At 36.9% G+C, this 15,630-nt stretch overlaps 1 protein-coding gene across 3 annotated transcripts in view; it reads right to left on the bottom strand.

Moving 5' to 3' along the window:
* The window catches only part of ANKRD28 (ankyrin repeat domain 28), a 218,832-nt gene that overhangs the window by 90,821 nt on the left and 112,381 nt on the right, over nucleotides 1-15,630 (bottom strand). For all 3 annotated transcript variants that reach the window (XM_072651271.1, XM_072651270.1, XM_072651273.1), the window contains 3 exons: nucleotides 7,155-7,225; nucleotides 4,687-4,887; nucleotides 3,336-3,423 (listed from right to left, as the gene is read on the bottom strand). In XM_072651271.1, coding sequence (XP_072507372.1) covers nucleotides 3,336-3,423; nucleotides 4,687-4,887; nucleotides 7,155-7,225 — 360 coding nt within the window. The remainder of the gene's footprint in view (nucleotides 1-3,335; nucleotides 3,424-4,686; nucleotides 4,888-7,154; nucleotides 7,226-15,630) is intronic.

Genomic DNA, 15,630 nt, shown 5'->3' with positions numbered 1-15,630 from the left:
ATCAGTGGAAAAGATTAGCTACATAATATACACAAACATATCTAATACTACAGTTCTCAACAAACACAAAGATCCCAGAAACGTGGACAAGGACTCACATAATTAAAGGAAGAAAAGTGTCAATCAATGGTTTAAAAAAAATGAGAAGAGAGCAATAGAGCTTCAGACAGAAAGAGACAATTAAGGCTGTACTAGAACCGCCAAGTGAAATCTGAATTACACAAAAAAGATACGCATAACGAGAAAAACAAACAGTATACGTAACAGAACTTCAATTTTACACTGATACTGTCCAGTTACTTTTTAGGCACGTCTGACTCTGCCTGACCCCACTTGGGGTTTTCTTGGCAGAGATACTGCAGTGGTTCACCATTTTCTTCTCCAGCTAATTTTACAGATGAGGAAACTGAGGCAAACAACGCTAAGTGAATTACCCAGGGTCACATGGTTCCCAAGTGTCTAAGGCTGGATTTGAGCTCATGAAGATGAGTCTTCCTGATTCCAGGCTCAGCACTTCATTGCACCATCTAGCTGCCCTAGTCTTAAATTTACTTCCCATTTTTCTTTATATGCTGAAATGTTCATGTTTGTTGGGTTTTTACTAAGAAAAGAATTTTTTAAAAGGTTTTTAATATAAGAAGGGAAAAACACCTAAATCACATCAACAAATATTTCCTGAGTAACTGACACAGATCCAATATTATGGCAGTCATCTTATTTAAAGGAAGCACTTGGAGGAATTTTCCTTAAAACAATTCAAAATATATCTTGCAATATGTAAGGAAAACATTGTAAGGGATCCTCTGATGAAGAGCAGGAGAAGAGCAGTGAGGAAGACAGAGGCAAGGGGGTATCTGATGAACCCGCCTTAGGAATTTGTTGGTTGCTTGGCTTGACATATAGAAGACAGAGCAGTCACTGTACAGATCTGGACAAGGAAAATTACTTCAGTAGCACAAAAAGAACTGACTGCAGCAGAATAGCCTGGTGGTAGGCAGAACTGTGTGAGATTTATTATGAAAGAATATGGCCAAGAGTTAAAGAGGGCCAGTAACAGGATTGGATGCGCAAGTAGAGAGGTACAGTTGGCCACGCTCTAATCAAATGTGTTGCCGTCATTCCAAGAATATGCAATCAAAGAGCTCATATTCTCTCCCCTCCTCCTGTGTGGAAACTTTGTGTCATTCCTAATCTAGCTCAATACATCGAAAGTGAAAGGAGGGAGAGAGCTATGAATTTTTTCCCAATGTGTATAAATAGAATAGTTGGAAGGGACAGCTCAGACAGCATGAAGCTCCCTACACCATACTTGGACAAAAAACGAACCAAAAACCAAAACCAAAACCAAAACCAGCCCCATAAGCCCTAAGCTATGTGTACTGCGCTATTCTGGGCAAGAACAACTGGAGGCAACTTGCTGCTCCTTCCTACCTTCCCTTTCAAGCAAGAGCTACAAGCCAAGTACAAGCAGGAAAGCTTTTGTACACTATACCTAATCTACACATTCTTTAACATAATTTGCATTTTCTAGGCATCATCAAATTTTTTTAAAAATGAAAGCATTTCCATATTAAGATTTATTTGGGACAACCACCCTTAATAGCTGAGACACACATACATTCATGACATACACGCCATGTATACTATATGTATACACACACACACACACACCCCCCCCCGCCCCAGGAGTGGGGTGGTATTCTTTGTCCATTTCTCTACAACACATACACATATACTCACACAAAACTTCAAAGTTAGTGTACTCCCCAAGCTACCCTATGGTAAATCCAATCTCCTGATTCCCAGTCTTCAACAAAGGATTTAATAAGTAAAACAAGCAATTCATTATTGGGGAAGAAAAGCAGTCACTGTGTGCCAGGTCCCGTGCTAAGCACAGGAGATACAAAGAAAGGCAAAAAGATGGCCCTTGCTCTACTGGAAGAGACAACATGGCAGCAGCTGTGTACAAACAAGACACAGACAGGATAAACTGGAGAAAATTAGATGAAACGCACTGTCATTTAGGAGTTATCAGGCAAGGCTTCTTGCAGAAAATGGCATTGTAGCTGATACTTGAAGAAGGTGAGGGAAAACAGGAGATGTAGATCAGGAAGGAGAGTATTACAGGTATGGGGAACAGCCAGAGAAATGGTGCCGAGGCCCAGAGATGGGAACATCTTGTGTGAGCAAGATCAAAGAAGTTAGTCATGAAGAGTCAGAAACATGAAGACCAGAAAAGCAGGAAGGCGCAAAGTTAACGAATGACTTCAAGAGTCAAACAGAAGATTTTATATTTGGAAGGCTAGTCCTTTATCACATTTCCTGTGAATTCTGAGCTAACTCTGTTTAACTCTAATAGGTTTGCAGCTCATGAGATAAAAAACATGACAAAGTAGAACAAATTATTTATATGCTTATGACACATTATTAGAACTGTGACCATGACTGGCACATAGGAGGTGCTTAATAATTGATTAATGGACTAGATTTAGACCTAAAGGGCTAAAAATCCATATACAGTTTATCTCCAACATTCACGTGACTAGAAGCATTCCTGTGATTTTCTTAACCACCTCATTTTCAATTTCATATTTGGCAACTGTGCACATTCATGACTCTCTGACATCAGATCCAGTAGAAGTTAAAATTCAGGTTAAAAAATGTTTTAGTTTTAAGAATTTAATTTGCTATACTTTATTTATGGTACTGTAGATTTCATGTGTTACGTAAAGTGAATATTGTCTGAAATCAATGTTTTTAAAAATTGAGGTGTCAGCACTAAAGATCACAGAAATCTAGGGAATTACTAGTGAGAAAAAATGTTTTTAAAAATAGCAATTTCATGGATTACTTCATGACTACTATGTTAGGCAAAGTACAATGATCAGAATTAATGTTTTGTTATAAAGAATTGTATGTATGCAGAAAAGGGTATCTTCAGCAAGCTCTAGCAAAAGATTAACTTATGATGGTTGTGGGAACCTAGTCCCCTATTTCCCGTAGGTTCAGTGTATTAACACCTGTGTTTTTGACTTTCATGCCATTTTCTGGGAAGATACCTCCACAGCAGCTCAAAATCAGATCAGATGAGGGAAGAAGAGGAGAATTAAATACTCTATATATTCAACATTTCATATTAACAGAATGATTCAAAATAGGACTGGACATGGTCTTCCAATAATGGTATGTGTAATCTGTATATAACTATTTTCTACATTTTCTTCTTTCATTTCTTCCTTAACTTCTACAAAAATGATTAAGATAATAATTCAATCACAAGGATTGTAATGTGTGATTTATAAAACACAGATCAAAAATGAAATAAAGCTACATACCCATATATGCTGCCCAATGAATAGCACGTCTGTCCTTCTTGTCAAATGCATTAATATTGGCACCTCTGGACAGCAGTAAATTGACCATCTGAGATAAACAAACAATATAATTTCATATTAATGCAAAAAATTGAGATGTTTCTTGGTCTTCATAACGCCATTAAGGAGGTGCCTGTGGGCAAGGTCTTCAACATGAATGGGCCTCAGTTATTTCATATTCAAAATGAGAGGACAGAACTAGAAAAAGTTTCCAAATAATTTTTTGGGAGTATATGGATTGCTTTTTTAATGTAAAAAAAAAAAAATTTCATGGGCCCCCACAAGAAAGTAGTTGGACTACTTGTAACCATTTAATGAGAAAACACAAAGGAAGGAGGAAAAGGAAGGAAACAAACATTTATTAAATGCCTACTATGCACCCACTTTCTAATCAGCTCATTTAATCCTCACTACAACCCTGGGAGATAACCTCCATTTTACAGAAAAGGAAACTGAAGCAAAACAGGAGTGAAATCACTTGGGGGCAGCTGGTAGTGCAGTGAATACAGCACTGCCCTGAAGTCAGGAGGACTTCAGCTCAAATCTGGCCTCAGACACTTGACGCTTCGTGATCTTGAGTAAATCACTTTACACCAAATGCCTTGCCTCTCCTGCCTTCAAAAAAAAAAAAAAAATGAAATGAAATCACTTGCCCAGAGTCACAAAGCTAATAAGTGTCTGAGGCTGGATGTGAACTCAGACCCTCCTAACTCAAGGTCCAGAGCTCTATCTGTTGTGCCACTAAGCCACTCTAAGGGATATTATGAATTTAATAATGCTTTTAAATTAACTTGAAACCTTGGACTCGATCTTTTTTAAATTTCCTGCAAGTTATGAAATTCTATGATTCTATGATAGTAGGGAAAATAAACCAAAGAAATTATGCAACACAGCAACCTGGTACTTAGCTTCCATAATTCTTGCTAAAGACTATATGTTCTACAGATTAAACATAACTGATTATAATTGTGGAATTAAAAAAAAACTTCTACAATAATGATAATTAGATACAAATGTCTACTGGAATGAGAACTTAAGGCTTTGTTAGAAGTAAGGCTAGTGACCTGCACAGCCCTCCCTCACTCAAAACAAAGTCAAGTGCAAGTCATGCCATTATTTCTCTGATGGTACAGTCTTCTTTGGCAACGAAGGAGGAACACACACACACACACACACACACACACACACACACACACACACACACGAAGAAAAATGAAGTCCAAAATACTTTTGTTTTTATCAAACAAATAATTTTTTTCATTCCAAAGAACAAAAACTGCTCTTATAGAACACTAAATAATTGATTGCATACCTCAACATGTCCGCTGAATGCTGCATGATGTAAGGCTGTCCTGCCAGCTCTATCAGACACATTTACATTGCTTAGGAGGGGCACCAAAGCTTCAGCACACTGGACAGCTTTGTTTGCAGCAGCTATGTGTAAAGGAGTTTGCCAGTTTTTATCACGAGCATTAACATCTGCTGAATGCTTCAACAATACCTGGACAGCTTCCTGAAAAATTTGTGTAAATAAAAATGAGTGAAAAAGGAAAGAACAGTTGTAAAAATACACAAATACCACTGAGAAAATTAATATTAATGGTAGAAGCTTTTGTGAATTTTGCAACCATAAAAACTTATTTATTAATATACTTTAACAAATCCCCCTAAACTGAAGATTCTTTTGATAACATAGTATAGACAATCATGTAAACATGTGACTTAATCATCTAGGCAACATAAGATTTTTCTCTTGATATTTCATGTTGCTGATTGCTCCAAACAGAGTATTTCCTATTGTTAATTCTTGTTCATAGTTATAAAAAAGTAAAAATTCCTTCAGCAAATGACCTATGTTTTCTTAGCTATTCCTCAATCATAATTCTGACTCTTATATTGTCTCCCTTTATTCCTCAAAATTAAATTCAACAAACAAGCATTTAGGTGCCAGAAATAACAAACAAAGTGGTTGCTGCTCCCACAGAGTGGACTTGGGGGACTCAGCACATACACATATAAATCAAAGGATAGAGTACTCAAAAGGCAGCTTCGGAACTCTGCCTTGGGAGGAAAGACACTTCAAGGTTGGGGCAGGAGGGTGAGGGGGGAACATACAGAAATGCCTCATTTGGATCCCAGCAACAAAGCCAGTTTGGCTTGAACTCAGACTGAAATGAGCAGGAAGAATGAAGGGAACTTGTGTTTAGTTCTGGGGGGAAGAGGCACCAGCACGGTGCAACCACAGAAGCTGTCCTGGTATTGAGTCAGAGGAGCTGGATTCAGGGCCAGCTCTGCTGCTCCCCGTGGGATGTAGAAAAATAAAACCACCTGCAGGTCTTGAGAACTGGAGAGAGGACCTATGATGTCTCTCTAAATCAAGAATTCTAAGATTCTTATATAGACATGGAACATGACCAGACTCACTTCAGAAAGAGACTTGTCAGCTATGAGGAAGGTGGGAGAGAAATAAGTATTTTTTCAGGGTCCACTATGTGCAGCACATACTGTCTGTGCTAAGTACCTGACACAACAGCCAGGTCAGGTAGATGCCATTAGTATTCCCATTGTTTACACAGGGAACTAAAGCAGACTGAGGGCATTTTCAGAAGAGGAGTACTATGATTGCCAAGTTAGAGATACTTATGGAAGCAAAGTCCATTGGGAGGAGCTGGGGGCGGGGGAGGGGAGGGAGGAGGAGGAGAGGAAGAGAAGAGAAGAGAGACACTTCTTTCACATGCTATTCTGGCCTTCAAGCACTCTACATCCCATGCAAATGGGTTCAACAGCTATTGTTCAGTCTTACTCTGATCTTGTTGGGATGCCTGGAACACACATCCTGAGCTCTGACAACTGAAGAAACTGTTCCCTTCCTCTAAGTCTTTACCCAGATGCTATCACTCCTCCACGAAGCCTCCCTCTGATGCTTTCCAGCTCAGTCACCTGTTTTATTCAAGTCATTTTCCATCCAGTAGTATTTTTTTTTTCTGCATGCCCTACTTTCGCAATCAAAATCTAAGTTTCTTAAGGGAAAGGACTATGACATTTTTCATTTTTGTATCCTGAATGCTTAGCAAAGTATCTCACACACAGTAGACCCATGATACATTTGTACTGCACCATGCTCTGCAGCTATTGTTATAATCTAGAACCCTAACTTTGAGACCATACTAGATTCTAGTTCATCTCCCTAATTTTACAATGTGGATGTTAAGGCCTAGGATATTATAGACCTTGGCCAAGGTCTCAAAGTTAATTAGGGACACTTTAAGGTTCCAGATGCTTCTTCTACAACTCAATCTGAATTAATTTTCAAAAAGCTATGACATAGTGTGAACAGGAAAGTTACAAGTCATTTCTCCTTGTTTTTAAATTTTCTTGCAACTATCCTTTTACCAATACTTTCTCAGTTACCATGATTAATTATATTAATTAAATGAATATCTAATCCCATCATCAGAAACAGTAGTACAGAAGCAGCATGGCCTCATAGGTCAAAAGTAGGCAGTGGAGCTCAAGAATTTCTTACAGAGTTGTGAAGAAAGAATTCCCTAGGAGAGAAATGATCTTGACCAAATGAGCATGTTTATAGAGGGGGTAGAGAGAAGGGTACCTGGATGCACTTCTGCCTGCACTGGATGCTAGAGACCCAAAGGTTTCCCCACTTATGGAGAGAAGACAGGGGCTTAATCAAGTAGGTTCTTATAGATTCTTCTGCCAGTGATAATATGGCCACTAGGTAACCATTTCTTCAAAAATTATGCTACTAAAAAAGTTTCATACCTCACTACAAGATGCAACTGCTCTGTGTAAAGGAGTCAACCATTTGCTGTCTTTGGCATTAACTCTAGCTCCTGCAAACAAGAAAAAAAAATGAATTTTTAAAATTTAAAACTATTATTTCTATAAAATTAGTATACCAAAAGTATTAAGAGATTGCATATTTCAGACATTACAGTAAAAAGTTTCATGAGAGTTGATAACAAATTTATAGTTACAAGGTGAAATAATCATTTTAGATCATGGATAAGAACATTTAAATAAGGCAGCATGTACTTATTACTAATAAATCAAGGTAATATATATTTCTAGAGCTAACCAAATGACTACTCTAAAGAACATGTTCAGATCTCATCAATTCCTCTTTCCTAATATCTCTGATCTTTAATTTTTATTACTTTAATATAGAAATATAATATTCTCTACATGATTTGAGCGTTTCTCCTAACATCATATATTCAGGTGAAATACCTTTCTGTACAAGTCTACTTATCATAAAACCAATAAAGCAGGTTAATATAGGAAGATTTTTCAAATTATTAAATGTGTGGTTTTCTGGAGGAAGCTTCATTTACAGTAGAATCTTAGAACTTTAGAAATTACCCAAGTTAACTGGAAACTCATATCATCAAGTGACATAAAATACAGGTCTGACTAATTCCCCTGCTTTTAAGAAGCACTTCCTATTACATGTAGGATCTAAATACAAGCACCTATTTCATAGTCTGGCTTTAATCTCCTTTTTTTATTGTTGTTCAGTTGTGTCCAACTCTTTGTGATCCCACATTTGGGGTTTTCTTGGCAAAAATCCTATGGTGATTTGCTATTTCCTTCTCCAGCTCATCATTTTCCAGATGGAGAAACTGAGGCAAACAGGGCCAAGCGACCTGCCCAGGGTCACTCAGCCAGTAAGTGTCCCTGAGGCTGGATTTGAACTCAGGTCTTCCTGTCTACAAGCCAGATGTTTCATCCACTAGAATATCTAGCTTCCTCTTAACCTTCTTTATTAGGCTTATTATACATTACTTCCATTCATGCTTTCTGTGGTTCAGCTAAACTGTCCTTCTTACTGTCCCTGACACACAACCATCTATCTACCATCTCTGTGCCTAAGTGAATCAATAAGTTGCTTAATCAATAAACATTAATAGTGTTCCAGGTACTGTGCTAGACCCTAGAGACACAAAAATACCAATGAAACCATCCTTCCCCTCAAGAAGCTCATTCCATCAAGGAGGACAAGACATATATACCTAGGTGGCACAGTGGACAATGTTGGACTTAAAATGAGAAAGATCTGAGTTCTAATCCTGCCTTAGATATTTAATATAGCTGCTCAAATCTGGGCAAGTCATTTAACTTCTCTGCACCTTAATTTCCTCATCTATAATTGGAAGCACACACCTATCAGAGTGGCAAAGATAATCAAAGGACAATGATAAACATGGGAGGGACTGTAGGAAAACAAAGACCTTGAGGCACTGTTGATGGACCTATGAATGGGTACAACCATTTTGGAAAACAATTTGTAATTATACACAACAAGTTACCAAAGAGCACATTTCCCTTTGAAGCTATTCTGGTGCTAGACTTATACTCAAAATAGATCAAAGGAAAAGGAAAAGGTCTGATTTGTACAAATATGTTTATAGCTCTCTTTGTGGTAGGAAAAAAATATGAAATCAAGAGAATGTCCCACAGTTAAGAAATGGCAGTCTGAGTTGTGGTATATAAATATGATGGGATGTTATCGTGCTGTCAGAAATGAGGAAATAAATGATTTCAAAAAGACTTGGGAAGACCTACATAAAATGACGCAGACTGAAGTGAGCAGGAACAGAACGAGTTGTGCTAAAACATCTAAAACATCAATATTACAAAAATGAGTCATTTGGGGGACTTTTATAAACCAATGAAGAGTGGAACGAACAGATCCAATAAAACATCATATAGGAGAAAACTACAAAAACAGACAACTCTGAAAAGCTGTAAACTACAATCAGTGCAGTGACCATTCAAGATTTCAGCGGACAGATGATGAAATATGTCATTCATTACAAAGGGGTGATGGATTTAGTTTACAGAATAAAACATTGTTTTTGTGTGTGTACAGCCACTGGGGAAATTTGTTTGGCTTGACTATAGATACATCTTATAAGAAATCTTTTTTCTCTTTTTTTGGTGGACTGTGAGGGAGAAAAAATATATTTCTGTCCATTTTTTAAAAATAGAGAAGTGGCAGGGGAAATGGAGGGGTGAGGCGGGTGGCAGAGTGGATAGACTTATCTTCCTGTATTCAAATCTGGCCTCGGACACTTACTGGTTGTGTCACCCTGGGCAAGTCACTTAACCCTATTCGCCTCAGTCCTTAATTTTGAAACAATACCATCACTTCTTGGCAGAATCATCCAATTCCCCCATTCTACGAATCCCTCCACAAACTGCACAGGTTATAAACTGGCCATTAAGTCTGCCTGTAACGTTGTCGATCTTGGTCACTTTCATCTGGATGTATACTTAAAAAAAAAGCAAGCTCTCCAAAATTAAAATTTTATCTCATATATAATACTCTTGTCACTTTATTGCAATATTCGGTAATTTTCAGTTGTGTCCAACTCTTCATGACCCCATTTGGGGTTTTCTTCACAGAGATAATGAAATAGCTTGGCATTTTCTTCTCTGGTTCATTTTACAGATGGGGAAACTAGGGCAAACAGGGTTAAGTGACTTGCCCAGGGTCATACAGCTAGGAAGTGTCTGAGGTGGAATTTGAACTCAGAAAGATGAGTATTCTGACTCCAGGTGTAGCATTCTCTCCACTGTGCCAAAGTAGCACCCTCATTCTATTTTGTTTATGGAAATATTTTGGGGTTGGGTTTTTTTTGGTGTTGGAGAAATTCACAATTTAAAAAATGGTTTAAAAGTTTACCTCTGTAGCTGGGAGGTAAGATTAACACAATAATGAAGAGATTTTAAAAGACATGGGAATTTCCTTCACAGATACAAATTGCAACCCATCCAATCTTCCCCTCAGCCTCAGAAAATGCTTCTCTTCTTTTAAGATGCAGCTCAAACATGACCTTTTACATAAAGCCTTTTCTGATCCCCTCAACGGGTAGCACCGTCTCTTCTCAAGCTACCCTCTATTTAACTTTTTTATTTATTTGTATTTATTCTGCTTATATTTAATTTGTCCACATACTTATTATCCTCACCATAAGAATGTGAAGTCCTTTGCAAATAGAGATCACTTCATTCTTTGACACTGGCTTCTCAGCAGATCCTCACACATTACCTGGCTTTAAAGTTTTCCCTGGCTGTCCTTCAGGCCTAGCTGGTTGTCACTCCTCATTTCCACTTCCTGACCTCCTTCAAAATCTCAGCTGAAGTCCACCTTGTGCAAAAATCCTGTCCTATGCTTCTAAATGGTAGTCTTACCTCTAAGAATGTGCACAACTGATGCTGTATACAGCCTGTTTGCACACAGGTCGTTCCTTGACTTTGTACACCCATTTCAGAACCTGTCATAATGCCTAGCACATAGCAGGCCCTTGTTTTGAACTGATTCTCATGCTGTGCAGTTCTTGCCTGCCCAACTCTGTTTTTGTAAATCCAATTGTAACATTGCTCAATGTTAAAAAGATATACACAATTTTTCACTGTTTTTTTAAAAAAGTGTTACAGTTACACACATGGGGCAGTTAGCTCCTTTGGAACAATGTTATAATTAGTATTGTGACTTGGTTATAATAAATTAACAACGTTACTTCACAGCTACTTTTGGTCACAGCAATCTTAGAGGAATATAGCTATACAACCAAGTGATATATATGACATCAAACAGAATTTCAGAAAAGCAAAAAATCACTGCAATGGTGATGTCAGAAAGAAGGGCAAAGGTTACTTTAACTAAGGGGATGGATTCTGTTCTCATTGCACACTATCCCTCCCTCTTCTCTCTGCCTATTTCATTCCCAGCCTCTTCATAAAGCCTGCCCCAGGTACTCTATCACCCCTATGACATTACACCAAACTCCACCTGTCTCCATTTATAACTGCTATTAAATGCTATCTATAATATGATTCATTGTAATAAGCAGGAGGCAGTGGGAACCAAAATTTAGATGATATGAAGACTATGGAAGATTCCATATTTAGTCTAATAGGCCACTGAGAACCATTATAAAGTTCTCAACAACAATGGTAAATCAGCTTCTCTTTTCAGGTGGCGGCTGCTCTTATTCCTCTGATGTTTTCTCTAGTCTTGTTCATTGGCCTCAAATTAGGGCTTTCTCAGTTACAGTGATCCATCAGTGAATCTGCATACCTAATTTTCTTCTGATGACTTTCGGACCATAAGGGCATACGAAGGGTATCCGCAGTATTCTAAATTTAGTAACTTAAGCTTTTGATCTAACCCTCAGCATAAAGTGGGAAATCGTAATTTGCTCTAAGATCTGGACTATCTAGCTCTCTCTAACTCCAGGTAAGGGGTATGTTCTTCCCAGGACAACTATTCCGTTCACATGGATGCACCAGCCTGAGTTCGTGGATTCATTCTCCAATTTTGGGCATATTTTCAGTCAAATCAAGAGGCCTCCTTATGGCATGGTAGGATACTACACCCTCTACTTGTATTTCTATGCTATCAATTGCTAAATAACTGTCCCCTCCTTAAGGGACAAACCAGACACTCTTGGTGCGGTTCTGGTATAGATACTGATCATATTACACAGAAATAAGAATTATTTGGCCCAATAATTCATAAAATACAACTTCTTTCCTTAAACCACATGAGGAATTTCCTGAAAAATTTTCAGGGTAGCTTAGAACCTTCTAACAAATGATAAGGTAAGTAAAGGCAAATATATGGAGGGATCAATCCACCAGAAGGACCCCAAGGCTGTAATACTAAAGTTTAGGTAGCCAGGGATACTGCCTTTAAGGTGATGCTGGCTCCTAAAGTCTAAAGGATATCTGGGCTCATAACTATCTTAGGTAGTACCTAAATAGTTCTTCAAAAAGTCAAAAGAATGAATATTCTTAATACCAGGCAGATAATCCTATAGATAACTGAATAGTAACTCAAACTTGTTATGAAGGAATTTTGCTCTATGTAAACCTATTTTTAATATGAATTCCAAATTTTATCTTGCAGAGAAACATTTTCTGCACATTTGCAATGTTGAAATGAATCTGCAACATTGTTTTCAAAAATGCAAAGACAAAGCTCTTGTGACAATAAAAAATAATTTAGTCAAATCAGGATCATATGCTGTTTGTGTTACCCACTAAAATTCTTGTTTCCTAGTTCTTTTAAAAAATTCTTGATAACCAGTTAAATCTTTGTTGATCCTGCTTTTTCCTCTACTTCTTCATGATATAGTATGGCACCTAGCAGACCAGTTTTAAATCAGAACAATGATTTCAAATAATGAGAATAAAATACAACCACCAATAGTTTGAGAAACAAGACTTTCTAGCATAAAATAGAAATCAGGGAAATGCCATACACATGAGTAGAAGACAGAATGAGAATGAATTTCAAACTCCTTAGCCTGACACTGAATGACCTCCATAATCTGGCTCTGATTTACCTTTTTACCCCTTACAAATTTCACATTCTAGCCAAACCAAACTCCTTTCTGTCTTCCCTACCTCCTGGCCCATCTATATATGGAAAGTTACTCTGTGGCTCCTAAAATAAAGTCCTCTTGCTAAATAGATGATGAAACACCTAGTTCAAATACCTCCTCTTCCAGAGTCTTCCTTGATTCCCCCTAGTCAAAAGTTATCTCTCTGTGATTCAACATTGCACCCAGTCCACTATATATTCCTTTATCAATTTGGATTTTTAATAAAATGCGTGCATTTTGTTGTCCCAGGATCTAGCTTACAAACTGAACTTTATTTCTGACCTCCGTTACTTTTGCCTTACACACAGAAGTCACTGAATACATATTGTTTTAGCTTTAGCTAAATAAGTGAGTCCCAGTGTTTTTTATCCCTCAAACCCCTTTCAACAATAACAAGAAAAGGTGTCATGTTTATTCAGAGTAATTTAATATACTACTCTCTTAGATTTATTCATTAAGTCTTACGATAATGCTAACTTTTGCCCCTCAAAGCTCCAAAATTAAAATAGCATTTTATAGCTTTAATATAAATTTTTATTCTACTTCTAATTACTAAAACTAAATACAAAATTGTAATATAAATAATTATTAGTATTTTATGTAGGACATTCTGTAAAAATTAAAATAATCCAGTAAGACTTTATATACTTATCATTATCTGTACTTAGCATAATGCCCAGCATATAGTAATTCATTCTTAATAAGTTACAACTTAGAAAACATTTAACATAATAAACACATGAAAACTTAATTTCAATGGTAAACTTTATTTAAAATTTGAAATATTTGGCTCAACATCATACAGTCATAAAACTGGGTCCACACACTGAGTTTCATATTTTGATTTAAAATAAGAATAAGATGAAAATGTTTGCTCACACAATTATATAGGGGGGAGAAGAGTAGGGGAATTTTACAAGCTCTCTTGCTAAGAGACAGAAATTCATTTTAAAATTTTTACCCATTTAGCCATATAATGAATAGCTAGTAACAATATACAATATTTAATTTTCTACTGGTTAATGACAATAGTTTCATTTTTTTAAAAAATGTTTATATATATATATATATATATATATAAACTAACTTTTATAAGACAAAAATATCTTCAGCAATGACTTTCTTCTGTTCTATCACTTACACACCAGTTATACTTTCTCAGAAGTTAATGACTAATCAATACTGCCAAATAGTTCATTTGAAAATATGCCAAATAGAACAGTAACACAAGTGGAGGACAAGTTTAAAAATAGCCTTTAATACTGAAATGAGAGGCAATGTAAAGTCTTTTTCTGCAGAAAATTTGAAATGGTCCATGATGGTTTCAAGACGGTATGTAATGTTGCATGCTCAAGGATCATGATTTTTAAACAGCCTGCTATTCATTCATACCACAAAAACTCAAATGCACAGAACAGCTCAGTCATATGATTACACAGATGATGAGTATGATTAGAGAGTAAGAGAAGGGATTAGGGAGCTGCTCCCCTACAATGTACAGAAATTAAATAAGGGTATACAAATGCATCAGACCATTCATTGGGAACTGGTTTGAGCCCTTGTGGTAGTTTAGAAACAATTTGGTAACAAGTCGAGGTACTGCAAGAACACACTGCCCTGAGTCAGAAGCAGAGTCTGATGTAGTAATTGCACAAATACCAAAATCACTGCCCACATAATCATGATGATTTTGAATCACTGAAGAAACAAACCTATAATATGATGAATATACACATGCCTGTCACAGAGAAAAAATATATTTGTAACATAACTGGGCATTGCATAACTTGTACCATTGTTCAAACCACTAAATGAGAATCACTGATCTAGCGTTGATGAGGAAAGATAACAACGCTTTTTGTTTTCAATTCTACTAATAATACTATCAGGGAAACAGCAGTATGGTATAGTAGACAGAGAGCCTGTTCTAAGTCAGGTAAATTTGTTTCAAGTTTTGCCTGAAATAAATGCTGGCCAAGATTCTGGGCAAGTCTTTAACTATTCAGGTGCCTCAGGCAAATATTTAAACTGTAGTCAGTCAACAAGCATTTGTCAAGAATATACCTAGTTCCAGGTATGCTAAGCCAAGGGATGTAAAGAAAAGCAATAAAGAAATGTAGACTCTAATAGGGAAGACAAGAAGTAAATAACTATACAACATAAAATAAACATAGGATAGATGGAAGTTGCTGTTTTATACTGGTAGAGCTAGTTTCCTCATGAGGAGTTCACTATACCAATGAAATCACAGATCTTGTTAAAAAATAATTTGATGACAACAATATTATCTTTCAAAATTTGTTTGTAAAAACTTGCTCTTTTGGTCCCTCCCAGTCCACAGGGGACATAGTCAGCACCCTTGTTAACTGGGCCATGAGCCAAGCACTGACCTTTCTCTTCTCAAATTGTAAATAATGCCCTATTTTGGCTGCTTACCAAAAGCAGTGAGGCCAAAAGCCTTAGGTCTTGTTATCAGGCCAGGAGAGCATGAGGAAAAGAAAGGGGGATGAAGGCGGAGAGGGGGAAGGAAGAGAAGGAGGGTGAAAGGACAGGCGAGAGAGCAAGAGTGACAGCAAGGGCATTTTAGCTCATCTCTACCTAACAACGTGAGAGAATCACTCTTGCATTTTACTTTTAATGAGGAACTTCTGAAAACAATATAGTAGACTTGGGAAGAAATCACATATGTCAGACTAACCATGAATCCAAGAAGCTTCACAATCTAAAGTCTGGTTTTCTACAAGAGTTGTGCTATAACTCATTTTAAATATTAAATTTGCTAACTTAACCATGTAAAACATTTTGTAAATTTTCGATGGTTCTGGGTATAATCAGGTGGTCGA

The sequence above is a fragment of the Notamacropus eugenii genome, chromosome 3, assembly GCF_028372415.1.
Source record: "Notamacropus eugenii isolate mMacEug1 chromosome 3, mMacEug1.pri_v2, whole genome shotgun sequence".
NCBI classification, from domain to species: domain Eukaryota; kingdom Metazoa; phylum Chordata; class Mammalia; order Diprotodontia; family Macropodidae; genus Notamacropus; species Notamacropus eugenii.
Note: the sequence above shows the minus strand (reverse complement) of the source record. Positions and strands in the feature narration are given on the sequence as shown.